Source organism: Crotalus tigris, unplaced genomic scaffold (genome assembly GCF_016545835.1).
Source record: "Crotalus tigris isolate CLP2741 ecotype Arizona unplaced genomic scaffold, ASM1654583v1 scf7180000024359.8030256, whole genome shotgun sequence".
NCBI lineage: Eukaryota > Metazoa > Chordata > Lepidosauria > Squamata > Viperidae > Crotalus > Crotalus tigris.
The window spans coordinates 6,207,879-6,227,204 of record NW_024100528.1 but is presented as its reverse complement, the minus strand read 5'-3'; the positions used below and the strand labels follow the sequence as shown (position 1 = coordinate 6,227,204).

Here is a 19,326-nt window from a genome sequence, read left to right as displayed (position 1 = left end):
CTTACAACTGTCACATCCCCATGGTCATGTAATCAAAATTCAAGCACTTGGCAACTAACATGTATTTACAACAGTTGCAGCATCCCAGATCATGTAATTACCATGCTGGCAACTTTCCCAGCCAGTTTCCAACAAGCAAAGTCAATAGGGGAAGCCAGATTTGCTTTAACAACTGCAATGTTTCACTTCACAACTATGCAAAAATGCCATAAATTCAGGCACAACTCACTTAGCAACTACCTTGATTCTGGTCCCAATTGTGGTTTTAAATCAAGGATCACCTGTATATCCTTTCATTCCTAGACATTCTGAAGACATAGAAAACACATAACTGATTCCCTGGTTAATTAATACTTTCTATTTCCTTTCCATTTAGCATCAGTAACATCTCCAAAGTGGGTGGGTGGGTGGGTGGAGATAGATAGATAGATAGATAGATAGATAGATAGATAGATAGATAGATAGATAGATAGATAGATAGATAGATAGATACCCACAGACAGACAGACAATCTGACTGATGATAGATAGGAATATCAAAGGTGGAAGCAAAGGTAGAGTTTATTGTTTTGATGCTAGCATAAAACCAGAGCGACCAAGTCTGGGCTGGAAAATTCCAGATGGCCATTAGAGGGTAAGAAAGAATTACTTTTCTACATATCATAATCTTATTCACTTTCATTACAGTTATCTCCATTTCCAAACAAGTTCAATCAGAAATTGCAATTAATGTTTCCAAACAATATAATGAAAAATAAATTCTGGCACCTGGATTTTAAGTTTAACGCAATATTAATTTCAATCACACTGTAAATTATGAAGAGTTCACCTGGTAGGGTTGTCTATTAACCACAGCCAATTCATAATTAGGCTAAGATGAAGAATTGCTATTTAAACTAGTATGACACATAACTAGTGTAAGTTAGCAACCAAGATGTGGCTCTTTAAACAGTACCAAACCATATCCTTTCCATGTTGATGAACAGTCTGGGAACCATTCTCTTAAAGATATTAAAATAAATTATATTTATAAATCAGGAGAGCTCTGCTTTACTCTGCAAACGGCACTTCACATTTTCATACTTATTTATCTAAGAAAACCTAAGCATCTTTACAAGTGTCAAATTTACACCAAAAGGTGAGGCTAGCCTCTGAAATCCTAGAATGTTTTTTTTTTTTTTATGTGAAAGGAGTTTGCTTTTACATTCCCACTCATAGAAGGCAGGAACAGATTATTTACATCACCCATTCTGCAGATCAACTACTTTCATAAGATCATACAACCTTTCAGACTATGAAGAAGATTAGTGCAATAGTACTAATGGGAAGTACAAAGCTTATGTGAATATGTGTTTCCTAAATTCTCTGCTATCTGTGCTAAGGCAATTATGGTTTTGTGGTTGTTGTTATTCTAGGTAATTCACATAGCATCTGCATGGGAAGTATTCAGTTACAATGGATATTGTTTAGCTCTATAAGCTATGCATACAGAGAGGATAAAAATGGGTAGCATGGATATGTTGCCCTCATTAGAATGTCCAGAGATATATTCTTAAATTTTCAGTTGTCTGTATTTATTATTGCTCTTCATCTTCCTCTTCCTTTGGTTGACTCCTCTGATTTATCATTGTCTGGACCTAGAAAAAAACAGAAAACAAAATATCTAAGCTTCCAGTCATTACAATACAGATTCTTCAAATATAAGTTATTACAGTATAGAAGACATCTTATGAGGATGAAATCTAGTTTACTTCAGACTTTGTATGTGTGGTGCTGTTGCACAGTAGAATGTCTAATTAATGCAATTAATAATATTCATACTATTTTGGGTACAGATAATGCAAATATTTTATGTAATTATCATAACTGTGACAATTACATCTTGTGTACTAATTGTGAGCTTTTCTGGACCAGGGAGAATTCAGGTCCTTATTATCACATAATTGAACTACATCAACTATGTGGACCTGCCCTGGAAAACTACCCAGAGCTTTAAACTGATTCAGCTTGCAGTAGTTCAGGTTGAGCTTAGAGATTTGCCTATATAGCACTCTATTCTAGAATCTGCATTAGTTGCTAGTCATTTTTAAAGCCTTGCCCACCCTATAACATCTACAGAGGTCTTGGACCAGGGCCTTCTCGGTGGCTACATCCCTAATAGGGAAGAAGTTGCCTCCATATATTTATTTATTTATTTATTTAATTTATTTATATGCCGCCCAATCCCAAAGGACTCAGGGCGGCATACAAAATATATATGAACCATGTCTTCCCTCCTGAGCTTCTGAAAAGGGAAAAAAACATGGCTGCAGAGAAATGGTTGATTTATTCTCCTTAGTCTCTTAGGATAAGAAAGAATGGGTGGGAACTTTATAGAGAGGAATCCAAACATAAAAATAAGGAAGAATTTCCTGACTCTGAGAGCTGTTAAACCATAGATCGGCTTGCCTCCTGGAGTCATGGGTTTTCTATCATTAGAGGGTTTGGACAGTCATTTGATATGATCTGAGGATTCCGCCCTAAGCAAGATGCTGAAATAGAAAACGTCCAAGATCCCCTCAAAAGATCCTATGAAATATTTTAAGATCTCTACATCCAGTAACTTCACTGCATTATGCCCCCTGCAGCCATCAAAGTCTGGAGGATTGGAGGAAAAATGCCTCCAATTAATGCTTTAGAACACGCCATAGGACATACTATTCACATTATATTTGTATCTGTGTAGGTATATTGATTAAAACATCATGACAAATCAGGGTGGTTAATAATCTATTTTTAAAAATAAAAATAAAAAAATGGATTTTTTATTTAAATCGGATTTTTTTTATTTTAATAAAATGCTTTTGGAGTAAAAATCTATCTAAAGATAGTTTTCAATTTAAGATAGATTAACAATTTAGTTTATTCAGCATGAAATGGAGTTTAGTTATATAGCATAAGGCTGTATATTCTGCAATATTTACATTTTTGATACACTCATGCAATGAATCCAAGCTCTGCAAGCTGAGATAACATACATTGCATTGATGCATTCACACGATTTCACAATAACCATGAGATAAATCATAAAACAAAATTCAGGAATATTCCTCTATCCCATTGTTTTGCAAATCATACACTACAAACTGTATGACTGTTTGAAGAGAAATACATCTGTACCAGGCTCTAAGTGTTTTAATTAAATAAAAGAATTTGAGTAGTTCTCCAACTATGTGTGATTAACCTATTAACCTAAAATCAGTTCTGATATCGCTGTTTTACTAACCTGACAGCTTATTATTCTAAATAGGAAACCTTTATTTTGTTTGCAAATAATAATATTAAAGATTTTAACTACCAGCAAGAATGAGTCCTTACATTTAAAGAGCACCTGTCATTTCAGATCCATCATGGCAGCACCTGTTAGTGGGCATCCACTCACCTGCTGCCTGCCACGTCCCTCATGTTGTGTCACTGTCGCATCACCATCCGTCCCATTAAAGTGAATGGGACTGCCGGTGAGTCAACAACGGGTCAGAGGAGGAGCCACTGCAGGACAGAGATGACAGTTGTTCTTTAAAAATTATGATTTAAATTGAGTTGATTTAAATCAAGCCTTTTTACTAGTGATTTAAATCCTGATTTAAATCGTGATTTAAATCGACTTGATTTAAATCAAATCCACCCTGTGACAAATACTTCCTCCATATATAATTTACCTGATGGCAAGGTGGCTGTTTTGTTAAACCAAGAGGTATTTGCTAAATATATCTGCAAAAGGTACATTAAGTTCCAGGCAAAGTGGGATAATTCAGAACATATATTCATTTAATAAGAGCAGGAAGGACAGAATAATTTTATTTTGATTCTGGATCTCCATGAAGCTCTGGCCCTAATCTGTTTTTCTGCAATCCTGGCATCTTGTAAAGAGTGCCCCCTATAATCATGTTAAAAAAAAACCAAGAAGAGGAGATGAGGGAATGAAAGTACCAACTGGTTTCAAATTGATACCTCTGCAGGGACCATTTTTAGCTTCTTGGTGGTTAGAGAAATGTTGGGAGTTAAGATGTACTCTGCTCAGTCTTATTGTTACTTAGTCTCCCATTTTCTAGAGTTGTTTGATGACATATTTGGACCTATGTTAATCTGCTAATTTCATGTTTATTTGCTTTATGGAAATGTTTTTGCGTCAACCCCTGAAAATGACTTATATCATATTCACAAAAAGGCATTGTATTTCTTATGCCACTTTTCTCCTCAAACTGCTGATTTGAAATTTAGCACCACTTTTCTTTGCAAGGCAATAATTATTACTGCAAGTATCATCAGATTTTGACTAAAAGCCAAAATTACACACACTGTAGAAATGTACACAATTCAAAATCTGTGTTCTAATTTCTATCACAGTTGGTGCCATAAAGTCCTAGCTTGCTAGTTGATGAAAAACAAAATGTTTTGCCATTATTGTTTTCTTCTCTGGTAAACAAATCAATTATGTTCCTTTTTCCAGATTTGCATATCAAATTAGATTTGCCTACTTCTGGAATGTGCAGAAATTGCTGGCTCAGATGGTACTTACCTATGGATTATCAGGTCTATCTTTTTGTTTTCTAACACTGTGCAATGTTTTGGGTTTGATTTGGAAGAGGTACTTCAAAATATATGGGAGTAGAAAGCAACTTTTTTCCCAGGACTCATTAAAACAGTTACTTATTGTTGTGAGAAGGCTTCTGCTGCAGCTTTGCAATATGGAAAGAAACAAAGCTGCTTTAATGACTCACAGAAAAATGCTGTCCCTATGCTCCTCAGAGTTCCACAGAAGCTCTTCAAGATTAAATCCAGATTGCTACATAGCCCTACTACCTTCCATAAGTCAACACAATTTTCTCCCATAATTCAACTCAGGACATACAAATGCTCTCTGGCATTATCATAGATTTATTTCCTGCATCAGATAGTCCTCAGGTTATGACAGCAATTGAGACACTAAGTGCTGCAATCATAAAGCACAACATCATGTGAGTATATTGCTTTATGATGGCAATCCCAAGCAGTCCTGGTTGCTATCATAATCACGAGAAATGCAAGTTAAGTTGGAAGAGATGAGAAACATAGTTAAAGAACCACTTACTAGAGATTTGCAGCCTTTTCAGCTAGCTTCCCTACTAACTTTGTTTGATGAGCATATGATTGCAGATCCCTATAACATCAGAATGCCAAATGCAAGCAGGATTATGATCACATAACTGCAATGACTGGTACTTTGGGAAGTGAACTTATCTATCCATTTCTTCAGTGCTGCCATAACATTGAATGGTCACTGATTGAATGGACATAAGCCAAAGATTACCTGTACTACGGCTATCTTTTCTAAATCATTATCTATCTGTCTGTCTGTCTGTCTGTCTGTCTAGCTAACTAGCTATCCTCAAAACTGCAACTTTTTCTTCACCAAAGTATAACAAACATACCTGATTTAATATAAACTCTAATGGATTCTCAGGTTTCTCATATACCAAATTTTCTGTAATCTCCTGAATATAAAGAAAGTAGTAATTACATTTTTTTCATAAAAAGCAAGTAACAAAGATGTGTCTACAAAAAAAATGGAATTGAAGGCTGCATCAAAATACAGGTTCTAAATCACAGGAAGACCAAGGCCACCTTCAGCCATGGAAACACACTGGATGACTTTAAGCTAGTCACTCTCTCAATCCAGCCTACCTCATAGGATTGTTGTTGGGATAAAATGAAGGGAAATTCCCATATAAGCTCCTTGTCTTCCTGGAGGAAAGAATATAAATCCAATAGTTTTATAGCTAATACTCATTTAATGATGGTAATTGTGATTAGCAACTTCATTGCTAAGCAATGCTGTTGTAAAGCACAATGTCACGTGTCTGCACTGACTTACAGCAGTTGTGGCACTCTCATGAGCAGTCACTAGGCAAATCCTGTGTAGTTGCAGTATCCCATGATCATTTGAGATCTCCTGCCAGCTTCCCCATTGATTTAATGTTGGAAGCCAGCAGCAAAGGTCACAAATAGTAAACATGTAATACTGACCACTGAACATTACAATGTCATAGTTGCGAACTGGCTGCCAAGAACTCAAATTGTGATCATATGACTGTAGGGATGCTGTGACAGCCACAAATACAAGGACCCATGGAAGATCCCCTTTGTTCAGCACCATTGCAACTTTGAACAGTCTTTAACCACTACTTGTACATCATTTTGGTTTGGTCCTACCCTATCAATTGTGCTGTATCCCATTCTTGAGACAACAATTTAAGGACTTAAGAAAACTGGAATAGACCCAGAAGTGAGCAAGATGATGGAATTAAAGACTTAAATCCTATGAAGATATACTGAGGACTGGGAATGTTTTGTCTTCAAAAGTGAAAAAAAGGATGTGCGTAAGATAGGACTTTCCAAACACTTGAAAAGATGTCACATAGAAGAAAGTCAAGTCAAATTTAAAAGAAGACAGATTCTGATTGAACATTAGAAAAAAAAAGTAGTGATAAGAGCAGTTCAATGGTGAAACAAATTACCCAGAATGATGGTGGCTTCTCCTTCACTGGTTATATTCAGGCAGAAATTGGATAGCCATCTATTGTAGATACATTAATTTGAATTCCTGCACTAAGCAGGGGTTGGATTCACTGGGATAAAAGTCCCCTTCCAACTCTATGATTCTATAAAAAAGATGCAAAAGTATATTGTCTCATATAAAAATGGGTCACTTTTTAAAATGGGAATAATAGGAATGCACAATATATATATAAGTGCAAGTGATTATATCATTTGGTATTTCTACATATACATTCAGACTTTTATTTGAACAGCTAAAAGTCCAAGTTAAATGTATCTGATGATGCTGTCATGGCTGAGCTATCATAGACTTTACTGATCACACATGTCCCTAAACTAGAATCATCATAGAAACGCACACACTCCAAGTGTTAACAAGAAACAAAAATCAAAACCACCAACAAATGTAATTAATTTAGCATGAAATGTATACTCCTCCCCAATATCTGTCCTTTGTTTTTCAGTTTCTTTTGTAGTAAAAATGAAGTGTTCTTTGAGTCACTACATTACAAAAAAGATGTTGAGACTTTGGAAAAAGTGCAAAGAAGAGCTACCATGTTCCCACGAAAATAAGACCGACCCAGAAAATAAGCCCTAGCATGATTTTTAGTGCCTAATATAAGTCCTACCCCAAAAATAAGCCCTAGTTAAGAGCCCACCCACTCCATCCCACTGTCTAGTTGCTTGCTGCCGCAACGGAGCAGAAGGCCACTCAGTGCGCTGGTGACACCGCCATAAAGTGAGGCAAGGTGGAGGGATGGAGCTACCCCATGTGCCCCACACCCACTTTCCTCAGGGCTCCCGCAGGCAAGCCACCCATGCCCCATCAGCTGCCTTGCCTCATGGCAGTAGCACCAGCAACAACAGTCCCATCCAGCAGGAGCCTTGGTGGCCGCCGGCCCACTTGTCTGGTTGCATGCAGTCACAATGGGGCAGGAGACTGTGTGTTGCACCTGTGCTGCTGCCACAAGTTGAGGCGAGGCAGGTGAGATGGAGCTACCCCGTGCACCTGCTTACCTCAGGGCCCACGTACCCAGGCTACTCCCTGCTTGGTGACCTCCCCCAACCCATTCAATGATCTGGCTGCCTGACCGCCTCTTTCCTTTTACTCCCCTCCCGAGCTAGACTGTCATGCTACGGAGGATGAATGGGGGAGGCTTGGTTCTTTACCTGGTCCCCCATCACCGTTTCAGAGCTAGGGGGAGTGACGGCAAAAGGCCTCCACCACTGCTGTGCATCAGGCACATCTGCTGCTGGAAGGGCTTTCTTTGGTCCCTGCCAGCCCCACCCCCACAGATCACTGGCCTGGCAGGGACCGCCACCACCTCCTCCTTCTCCGCCTGCCACTTGGGTCTTTCGGAACTGTGTCATGCTGCCTACTCCCCATTTGCCTCCTATTGTATGTTTTCAATAGTGGCAGCTCTGGAGGCTGGGGGTAGGCTCTCGGCATCATTCCTGTGCTAGCGATTTCAGCCCCCTGGCCCCCTTTGCGGCTCTGTCCACACAGCCATGGGACAGTTATACCAGGGCTGGTGGAGGGGTGCACCTAATACTGTGCTACCATGACTTCGAAACCACCAGCCCAGGGACAATGCTGAGAGCCTACCACCAGCCTCCAGAGCTGCTGTCATTGAAACCATACAATACAGGCGGCGAACGGGGATCAGTGTGATGCAACAATGCAGGACCGAAGCAGTAGGCGGCGGAGGAGGCGATGACTACCACCGGGTAGGTGATCTGCGGGACAGAGCCAGCAGGGCGGGGCCAGTGGGGACTGAAGAAGGCTCCTCCAGTGGCAGCGGCGGTGGAGGCCTTTCTCCATCAACATCCCCTGGCTCTGAAATGGCAGACAGGGACCGGGTAAAGTGAATGAGCCTCCCACACCCATCCTCCATATCATGGCAGTCTGGCTTGGGAGGGGAATGAAAGGAAAGAGGTGGGCAGGCAGCTAGGTTGAGGGAGGTTGCTGATTGGGGAGTAGCCTGGCTGCAGGGGCTCTGAGGTAAGAGGGTGCGGGGTGTATGGGACACCTCCACTCCCCACCTGCCTCGCCTCACTTGTGGCAGCGGCACAGGCGTGATGCATGCTCTATCCCATTGCGACCGCAAGCAACCAGACAAATGGGCCAGTGGCCACACAGACTCCTGCTGGACAGGGCTGCTGCTGCTGCTGCTGCCACGAAATGAGGCGTGAGTGACCTGGCTGTGGGGGCCCTGAGGTCAGCGGGCATGGGGCACATAAGGCAGTTCCACCTCCCACCTGCCTTGCCTCATGTTGTAGTGGCGGCACCAGTGTGATGCATGCTCTCCTGCCCCGTTGCAGCTGCAAGTAACCAGACGGTGGGATGGAGCGGGTGAGCAGCCACAAAATAAGACATCTGGTATAGGGTCTTCTGCTTAAGCAGGGGTTTGGACTAGAAGAACTTCAAGGTCCCTTCCAGCTCTATTCTGATTGATTGTGAATCAATCTCAACTCCTAGTGACTATGTTAACATATCTGTGTAGCTTTCTTGGCAATAATATGGGGATGTTGGTGAAGAAGACCAGGCTTAAGTCAGTTTTTTCAGTGTCACTGTAACTTTGAACATTCACTAAATGAATCATTGTAAGTAGAGGACCAGCTATATCAATATAATAACCTGTATCCAAAAGTGGAACTATTTTGTTTTTAAAGGCAAATTTGGAGCATAGAAATTTGAACTGTTTCTTGAAGGTTACCCTTGATAGTTGTTTCCCAAGAATAATATTAATAATAGTGAAAATCTAAGTGGTTAATATACCATGTTTCCTCAAAAATAATACTGGGTCTTATTTTTTATTATTATTTTTTTGCCTCCAAAAGAGGCACCAGGTCTTATTTTGGGGGGGAGGGGGTGTCTTTTTTACTCACCTCCTGCACTGACAGCCCTGCTCAGCCAGTCCACTTCTGCAGCTGAAGGAGTAGCTTTATTCTGCAGCTGCATTGTGGCCTGCATTTCCGGAAGGTCTCTGTAGTCAAGTACTGAGCTATGGATCCATGGCTCGGTTCTCGGCTGCAGTGGCCTTTCCAGATACGCAGGCCTGACTGAGAAATGCAGGCCTGGCTGCAGAGGACACCTCAGAAGTGGACCAGTGAGGCCTGGCTGCAAGGTAAGTGGATGCAGAGTGCATGGGGCAGATCCACACCCCCATCCCCGCCCTAGCTTGGTTTTTAAGTGTGTGCCTTACCCCAAAACTAGGGCTTATTTTGGGGGTAGGGTTTATATTAAGCCCACCCCCAAAAATCAAGCTAGGGCTTATTTTTGGGGTAGGCCTTACTTTCAGAGAAACAGGGTATTGTTATCTTGCATTGAATTAGATACAAAAGACAGTTAAGTAATCAGGGGACAAACAGGGAATTTTATATTCTTGAAACTAGGATGAAGTAACTGTAATCTCAAGAAAAAGTTGGTAATCTCTAATTTGTTGGGTCCTGAATTCAAAAACTTGCCTACACAAGGATGGGTAAGGTAATTCAACTCAACAACTGCAATATTCATATTCAAATTAAATAGTTGGTAAGGGCAAGAAGTCACCTGAAATATCTGCAGGATGTTATGCTTCTCCACATATTGAAGTGAAATCTCAAAAGGATCTAGATAAACTGTTGGTATTGGCTCATTCTCAGGAAGTTCCTCAGCAACTTGAGCTGGTGGAGCAGTCTCTTTTGGTGCTGTTTCTTGAACCTGCACAATGGCTTCCACTGATCTGACTAAACCTTTTTTCTGAGTCAGCAAAGATCCAAGAGTTTGGAAAGAGGAAGAAGGAGACTGAGTCTCAATTTGTGGCACTGAAGCTTTTGGAGCTGGCCCGGAAGTTTCTGATGCTTGATCTATAGATAATACTACTTCAAGTAGTTGGGCATTAGTCCTAGATGTTTCATTTCTAGACTCTGGCAATGTAGGCACTTCAATATTCAGAACGTTTTCAGGCTGTTCCTATAGTATATAAAAACCAGAAAAAAGTTTGAATCAGTTAAGAATCAGAAAAGTACATGCATTTTTCTTATATACGATTTGATCTACAGTTACAATATATCCATCATACTATTCTTTTAGAGGAAGCAACATTCTACAATGTATAAAAAAGGAGTAAAACAAGAAAGAAAGAAAGAAAGAAAGAAAGAAAGAAAGAAAGAAAGAAAGAAAGAAAGAAAGAAAGAAAGAAAATATATCTACTTTACACAAATGGCATTTATAGTACTTTTCCACAATCTTTTATACTGCAATTTATCCTTATTTCCTCTTTATATGCCACTTTATTTGTTGTCTGTGTTAACACTTATCATCTCTTTCTTTTTCAGCATCTCATCAATTCCATCCATAGACTTCCCTTTATCAAGAACAGTGGTTCTCAACCTGTGGGTCGGGACCCCATTTGGGGTCGAACGACCATTTCATGGGGGTCGCCAAACAACGCAGTCCGCCATTTTTTTCCCCTTGTCCTTAGCTGTGCTACTCCCTTTTATTCTATTGGCTTTTGAAAGCCAATAGAATAGACTCTCTTGAATAGAGTCTAATTCTATTGGCTTTCAAAAGCCAATAGGAATTGTCCAGGCTGTCTCTGCCCTGCTGAGCCCGCCAAAAGTCCCATTCTGCAAATGGTGCTGCACCAGATGAGTAGTCCTCAACTTATGACCGGTTGGGGGTTGTGGCATTAAAAAGGTTGAGAACCACTGTGTTAGATAATAACCAATACATATAGTCTCAACTTACGACCACAATTGGAACTGGAATCTTGGTTGTTGAGCAAAACGGTTGTTACGTGAGGCACTCTGCTTCACTCAACAAAGATAATCCCAGCTGTTCCAGTTGTAGTAGTTAAGCAACCATGCCGGTTGTTAAGCAGATGGAGCAAAAGACCTGCCTCCTGCAGTAGGGCAGGCAGCTAAACGCCGTGAACAAAAGGGAACTCCTGCAGCGGGCTCTAGAACCCAAGTGTGTATCTTCAGGATCCAAGTTTCATTCCTGCAGCCTACCAGAGGATTTCCCTTCCCCTCTGTAAGGGAAGGGAACCTCTGTAGCAGATTGCAGAAACAAAACTTGGATCCTGAAGATCCGACCTTTGTTTCTGCAGCCTGCTAGAGTTCGTATCTCCTGCCAGAAGAGAACTGCTCTGGCAGGAAGTAAGAATGGAGCTAGGATCTCAGGAGCTGATCTTCATTTCTCCACCCTGCCGGAGGAGTTTGGCTCCCCTCAATGCATGAAGGGGAACACCTCTGAAGGACTGCAGAAATAGGCCTCAAATCTTCTGGCTCTGATTTCCATTTCTGCAGCCTTTCAAAAGAGTTTTCTTTCCCTACGTAAGGATAACTCCTTTGAGGGGTTACAGAAACTGAGGTCAGACTTTCTGATGTCTGACCTCCATTTCTGCAGTCCTTCGAACTCTTTGGAAGGACAGCAGAAATGGCTGAGATTCTCTCCAATAGCTGAGTTTTTTTCCCAGCAAGCAGCCCTTTCATTCTCAAAGAGCTGTCTGGCAGAAGGAAATCTCAGTTACGCAGCAACACTTTGTAAGTTTCCCTGCTCCACTAGGGAAGCAGGCAGAGAAGCTGGCAAATGGAGATCACATGGTCATAGGGTGCTTGCTATGAACACACAGCCAAGGTCCCAGATTGCAATCTGGTGACCATAGAGGGGAACACAGTAAAACATCTTTTCAAGGACCTCCTGTACAGAATCAAATCATTTAAAAAAGAAACAAGAATGTCACTTAAAAAAACAATTAAATATCTAATAAATATTATCTAATAAGAACAACCCCTTTATGGATTACTGCCTTGTCATGGCGAAGGGGCTTGCGTAACTCAATGAAGCCATAAGCTATGCCGTGCAGGGCCACCCAAGATGGACAGGTTATAGCAGAGAGTTCTGACAAAATGTGATCCACTGGAGAAGGAAATGGCAAACCACTCCAGTATCTTTGCCATGAAAAACCCATGGACAGTACTAAAAGGCAAAAAGATATGATGCTGGAAGATGAGCCCCTCAGGTAGGAAGGTGTCCAATATGCTACTGGGGAAGAGCAGAGGGCTAGTACTAGTAGCGCCAGAAAGAATGAAGCGACTGGGCCAAAGCCGAAAGGACGCTCAGCTTTGGATATATCTGGTGGTGAAAGGAAAGTCCGATGCTGTAAAGATTTTTTCTCCATAGGAACCTGGAATGTAAGATCCATGAATCAATGCAAGCTAGACGTAGTCAAAAAAGAGATGACAAGACTGAACATCGACATCTTAGGAATCAGCGAACTAAAATGGACAGGAATGGGTGAATTTAACTCAGATGACCATCAGGTATACTACTGTGGGCAAGAATCCCTCAGAAGAAATGGAGTAGCTTCATAGTCAATAAAAGAATAGGAAAAGCAATACTGGGATACAATCCCCAAAATGACAGAATGATCTCAATTCGAATCCAAGGCAAACCATTCAATATCACAATAGTCCAAATCTATGCCCCAACCACTGGTGCTGAAGAGGATGAAATTGACCAGTTTTATGAAGCCCTACAGCACCTTATAGAATTAACACCAAAAAATGATGTCCTTATCATCATGGGGGATTGGAATGCTAAGGTAGGAAGCCAAAAGATAACCGGAATAACAGGCAAGTTTGGCCTTGGAGTACAAAATGAAGCAGGGCACAGGCTAATAGAATTTTCTCAAGAGAATACGATGGTCATAACAAACACTCTTTTCCAACAACCCAAGAGACGGCTCTACACATGGACATCACCAGACGGTCAACATAGAAATCAGATTGACTATGTGCTCTGCAGCCAAAGATGGAGAAGCTGTATACAGTCAGTAAAAACAAGACCAGGAGCTAACTGTGGCTCAGATCATGAGCTTCTCATTGCAAAATTTAGGCTTAAATTGAAAATAGTAGGGAAAAGCACTAGGCCACTCAGGTATAAACTAAATCATATTCCTGATGAATATACAGTAGAGGTGACAAATAGATTTAAGGAATTAGATCTGATAGACAGAGTGCCTGAAGAACTATGGATGGAAGTTCGCAACATTGTACAAGAGGTAGCAACTAAAACCATCCCCAAAAAAAAGAAATGCAAGAAAGCAAAATGGCTGTCTGAGGAAGCTTTGCAAATAGCTGAGGAAAGAAGGGAAGCGAAAGGCAAGGGAGAAAGAGAAAGATACACCCAATTGAATGCAGAATTCCAGAGAGTAGCTAGAAGAAATAAGAATGCCTTCTTAAATGAACAGTGCAAAGAAATAGAAGAAAACAACAGAATAGGGAGGACCAGAGATCTCTTCAAGAAAATTGGAGATATGAAGGAAACGTTTCATGCAAAGATGGGCATGATAAAGGACAAAAATGGCAGAGACCTAACAGAGGCAGAAGAGATTAAGAAGAGATGGCAAAATTACACAGAAGAATTATACAAGAATGAGCTTAACATCCCAGATAACCACAATGAGATGGTCACTGACCTCGAACCAGACATCCTAGAATGTGAAGTGAAATGGGCCTTAGAAAATCTGAGCAACAACAAAGCTAGTGGAGGTGACAGTATTCCAGTTGAGCTATTCAAAATCTTAAAAGACGATGCAGTAAAAAGTGCTACATTCAATTTGCCAGCAAATTTGGAAAACTCAACAGTGGCCACAGGATTGGAAAAGGTCAGTTTACATTCCAATTCCAAAGACAGGCAATGCCAAAGAATGTTCTAACTATCGCACCATTGCACTCATTTCACATGCTAGTAAAGTTATGCTTAAAATCCTACAAGCTAGACTCCAGCAGTATGTGGATCGAGAACTACCAGAAGTACAGGCAGGATTTCGAAGAGGCAGAGGAACTAGAGATCAAAGTGCCAACATACGCTGGATCATGGAGAAAGCTAGGGAGTTCCAGAAAAACATCTACTTCTGCTTCATTGACTATGCAAAAGCCTTTGATTGTGTGGCTCACAACAAATTGTGGCAAGTTCTTAAAGAGATGGGAATACCAGACCATCTTATTTGTCTCTTGAGAAACCTATATGCGGGTCAAGAAGCAACAGTGAGAACTGGACACGGAACCACTGATTGGTTCAAAATTGGAAAAGGAGTCCGGCAAGGCTGTATACTGTCGCCCTGCCTATTTAACTTATATGCAGAGCATATCATGAGAAAGGCAGAGCTAGATGAATCAAAAGTTGGAATTAAGATTGCCGGGAGAAGTATCAACAACCTAAGATATGCAGATGATACCACTCTAATGGCAGAAAGTGAAGAGGAACTAAAGAGCCTCTTGTTGCGGGTGAAGAAGGAGAGTGCAAAAGTTGGCTTGAAACTCAACATTAAGAAAACCAAAATTATGGCAACCGGCCCTCTCAATTCCTGGCAAATAGATGGGGAAGAAATGGAGGTAGTGACAGATTTTATTTTTTCTGGGCTCCAAGATCACCTCAGATGGGGACTGCAGCCAAGAAATTAAAAGATGCTTGCTCCTGGGGAGGAAAGCTATGGCAAATCTAGACAGCATACTAAAAAGCAGAGACATCACCCTGCCAACAAAAGTGCGTATAGTCCAGGCCAGGGTTTTCCCAGTTGCAATGTATGGCTGTGAAAGTTGGACCATAAGAAAGGCTGAGCGCCAAAGAATTGAGGCCTTTGAACTATGGTGCTGGAGAAGACTCCTGCGAGTCCTTTGGACTGCAAGGCGTTCAAACCGGTCAGTCCTAGAAGAGATCAACCCTGACTGCTCTTTAGAAGGCCAGATCCTGAAGTTGAAACTCAAATACTTTGGCCACCTAATGAGAAGGAAGGACTCACTGGAGAAGGGCCTAATGCTGGGAAAGATTGAGGGCAATAGAAGAAGGGGACGACAGAGAATGAGATGGCTGGATGGAGTCACTGAAGCAGTAGGTGTGAACTTAAATGGACTCCAGAAAATGGTAGAGGACAGGAAGACCTGGAGGAACGTTGTCCATGGGGTCGCGATGGGTCGGACACGACTTCGCAATTAACAACAACAAATAAGAACAGGCAGAGAAGCTTTTCAAATAAACTGAATAGTTTGCTAAAGAGAAAAATCTATGAAAAAGAGAAAAAGACCCCAGGGGAAATTGCTTGCTTGACCAAGGGAGTTTCATGGTCAATCTATTTGCTGTTGTTCCATCACAGTTGGGACACAGCTGTCTACAATAAGCACAAGAAATCTGTTATAACAAGGTTGACAAACTCGCAATGTCATGTGACTTTTTTTCCATTACCAGCAATGGGGTGGGCGCAGTTTCGCCATGACGCATCCAGTCTGCGAGCCGGCAGTTTGACACCCCGTGTTATAAGGATAGATTTGTTTTAAATGTGAAAGCTTATTATATTTATTAAAATTATCATGCTTAGTTTTAACAATCTTAAGGCTGCAATGTCTGTCAATGAAACAGCTAAATTAATTTAAAACATTATTACTAATAAAGCATTCCTAATTAATCTTAACCCTTAACAATTAGATATGGACATCCTGATCCAGAAAAAAATGCTCTGAAAATACAAAGTTGACCTTATTTTTATTTGTAATAATGGGAGAAAAGGTATGTTGCATACATTTGGATTATTTATCAGAGACAATTTAAATTCTATTTTACTTTTTTCTGAATTTTTACTATTTTACTATATTTCAACAGTTCACTTTGTGTATTTGTTATAACAAATATACAATACCCAGAAACATCCCAGCAACCCTCATCTGTACTGGGAAGCTACATAGGACTGAGCCTGGTTAGTACTTGAATAGAAGATAGTCAGATAATACCAAATCTGTAGGTGGTCTGGGGAAATCCAAGGCAAACCTATTCTGCAGTGTTGCTAACAAAAAAATATGAACATCTTGTAAAAATTGGATGTTGTTCAAGAAGATTTTATTTTATTTACATGTACTAATTTGTTTAGGTTTCATACCACCTCACCTGGCTCTTTAGGACTCAGGATTGCAATCTTATGCTATCCTTTCTAGAGAAGAATTTACTTCAAAGTAACATAAACTGGATTATTTCATCTTGGGGGATGGCAACAGGTGCAATTCAGGATTGCAATCTTATGTGACCCTTGAGTGATTATAAATGCAATGTTGAGTTTGAATTATAGCTCTTCTAGCACTGAATATAACTATAAGATAAATCATAAGATTAAATTGTCTGCTAATCAAATCTTCCCAGACAGTGCCAAGGAATTGTAAATTTGAACTCCCAAACTTTGGTTGGGAAAAGCTGCAACAAATATTTAAAGTGTTCTCTTCAATTTCATTGCAGTTAAGGGGTCTTGCCTTTTTTACATTGCAATCCTACCCTTTGCTGCAGTGCCCCTTGCTTATGGGTAACAAATTTAGGCTTCCTCTCTAATAAAGTTTCAAGTCCATACCAACTTCTCTTAAATCAGATGCCCTTTAAATTACAGCATAGCCATCTTTCTCATCTGAGACTGCTAGGTGTGGAAATTTCTGGAGTGTTTTAAACCAATGTTTCTCAATCTCAGGAACTTTAAAATGGGTGGACTTCAACTCCCAGAATTCCTCTAGCCAGCATGCTATCTGGGGGAAATCTGGGAGTTGAAGTCCATTCATCGCAAGGCTCCCGAGACACACTTTTAAGCGAGAACTGCTGTGTACTAGGGATGGAAGCGGGTCCCTTCCAAAATAGGGCAACTCTTGTTTGAGCGTTGGATGGCTTTGGAAGGGTTCCCGAGCCACTCTCGGGGCTCTGCAAGTAGCTATCCACCCCTGCGAGACTCTGTTGTTGTTTTTTCCCGCATAAATAAAAATGGAGAAGGTGCTTAGGCTGAAGAAGGATAGGTATCCTAGAGGCTGTTCTATGAGATTCACGCCCCTTTCGCCCACCGCTTGACTCATCATGGCGCCTCCTCACCTGTTTTTCTACTGACCCCGGCTCCGGCTCGGGCTGCGGCTCGGGTTCGGGTTCTGGTTCTGGTTCTGCCATCTGGGAGCAAAGACGCGTTTCATCTCCCACCTGTCCGGTAAGGTCTTTTGCTGCTTGGGATGTTCAGTAAAGTTGTTGTGAGTTCTATTCCATCCGGAGGGGGAGAGTTGGTGAGAAGACGTCGTAGTTGCTATGGAAACTACTCCTATGCATGCCTTCCTGAATCTTATGGTGGGTCTCGTAAGCAACAGAAAGTGCTTTCCTAGGAAAGAGACAGAACTTGCTGCAAGTCACCTGAATGGTAACCGGGCATTTGTCCTCGGGGTAGACATTTTTCTAGAGGGCAAAAGTGCCCTCACGTATAACGTGCCTTTTCTGATCAGAATTGCTCAATATAGGAACACAATAAAATATAGTTTTGAAGAGAAGTTGTGGATTGAATATTCATCAGTGTGTTCCTTGAGTTCAATGAAAATACTCCTAATTTTTTAAGGGGAGAATAATTAATAAAGTTAGAATATATTTAACATAAGCAACACAGAATTGTCATCTTAGCTTTTTTTTTTTAAATATTGGCAGAAATGGACTCTTACTTGATTATTAAATATTATCTATGACATTTTAAAATCATGTATCTCTGATCTTAGAGGGGAATGTAGAATTGGTAACATAAAATGATGATGTATTATAATAATAAAACCATACCGATCTCAACTGGAGTACTTTAGATTCAGTAGCTAGCAAAGCACAGTAGGTAAAAAGTTGTGTTGATCCAGGATAGTCAAAAATCGGAAGGAATCTGGTATAATCTTTTCCAAGCACAAATTTTATAAAAAGCTTCCATGAACTGCAGCTTACTTTATCAGATATATATTGTTATGTCCCGAGCCTTGCAAACGGCTCGGGGCGTTTGCAGGCGGTCCCGGGCAGGTGCAAAGCTGCCTGGGACCAGACAGGCTGTCGCCAGCGCCGTGCGCATGCGCGGGTGCTGGCGTGGGAAAAGTATCGCATTGACCCGGGAAATGTCTATATAAGAAGCTGGGAGGTTTTGGGAGCTGCTGAAGCCATCTACTTGTAAGCCGAACGCAGAATAAAGAAAACTGAGAACTATAACTGCTTCTCGTGTCTTACATTTCCGCGAAGGACTCAACATATATACTTGTTAACTCAAAGCATGAAGGAAGAGAAAATCCATGTAATATAAATAAGTTACAGTGATAGTGTTGGTTGTTTTTAAAGCAGCAGGTGACATAGGGATAAATGGATGTTCAAGCTGGTAGTATACTTGTATGGAAATATAATGGAAAATAATTAATTCTGCTGTTATTTAATAACAGGTCTAAAAAAACTCATAGGAAGTCAGCAAGTTTAAAATATTAGTATTTTAATTAGGAAACAATTCTGAGTTTTAATTATAATAATTCAGGCATATAACAACAGAGAAAAGTGTTCTCATTCTGTTAAGTAAATGAGTTGCCTTGCAAGTTTCAGAAATAAGCCTTAATACAAACCTATTCATTGATTTCAGAACTTGATATTATGTGTTACTGAACAGTATAAATATGCATTGGATTGTATGTGTATTTTTTAAAAATAAATCAACTATAGTCACTAATTGTGTCAATGTATATATACCCATGAGCATGCATGCGCACACACACACACTCATACAAAATAAAGGTTAGTAACATTTTGGATGTAATGAATTCTTGTGCTTCACTATTGACTGGTTTTGCCACATTCAAGAAGGGACATTATTTTTACCTTACTAACATTTTTTACCACTGAAAATAATTTCTTTTCTACCTGAAATTTGCCATAATATTCTTGCTGCACATTTTATCACATCACAAAAAA

At 40.5% G+C, this 19,326-nt stretch overlaps 1 protein-coding gene across 7 annotated transcripts in view; it reads right to left on the bottom strand.

The window, feature by feature from the left end:
- Positions 1–542: 542 nt before the first annotated feature.
- Positions 543–19,326, bottom strand: part of TEX55 (testis expressed 55) — a 42,740-nt gene continuing 23,956 nt past the window's right edge. For 6 of the 7 annotated variants that reach the window (XM_039327368.1, XM_039327367.1, XM_039327369.1 and 3 more), the window contains 4 exons: positions 17,458–17,731; positions 10,129–10,530; positions 5,450–5,512; positions 543–1,636 (listed from right to left, as the gene is read on the bottom strand). In XM_039327368.1, the coding sequence (XP_039183302.1) occupies positions 1,577–1,636; positions 5,450–5,512; positions 10,129–10,530; positions 17,458–17,529 (597 nt within the window). In that variant the 5' untranslated portion in view covers positions 17,530–17,731 and the 3' untranslated portion in view covers positions 543–1,576. The remainder of the gene's footprint in view (positions 1,637–5,449; positions 5,513–10,128; positions 10,531–17,457; positions 17,732–19,326) is intronic. The other variant, XM_039327371.1, reaches the window with a different exon arrangement.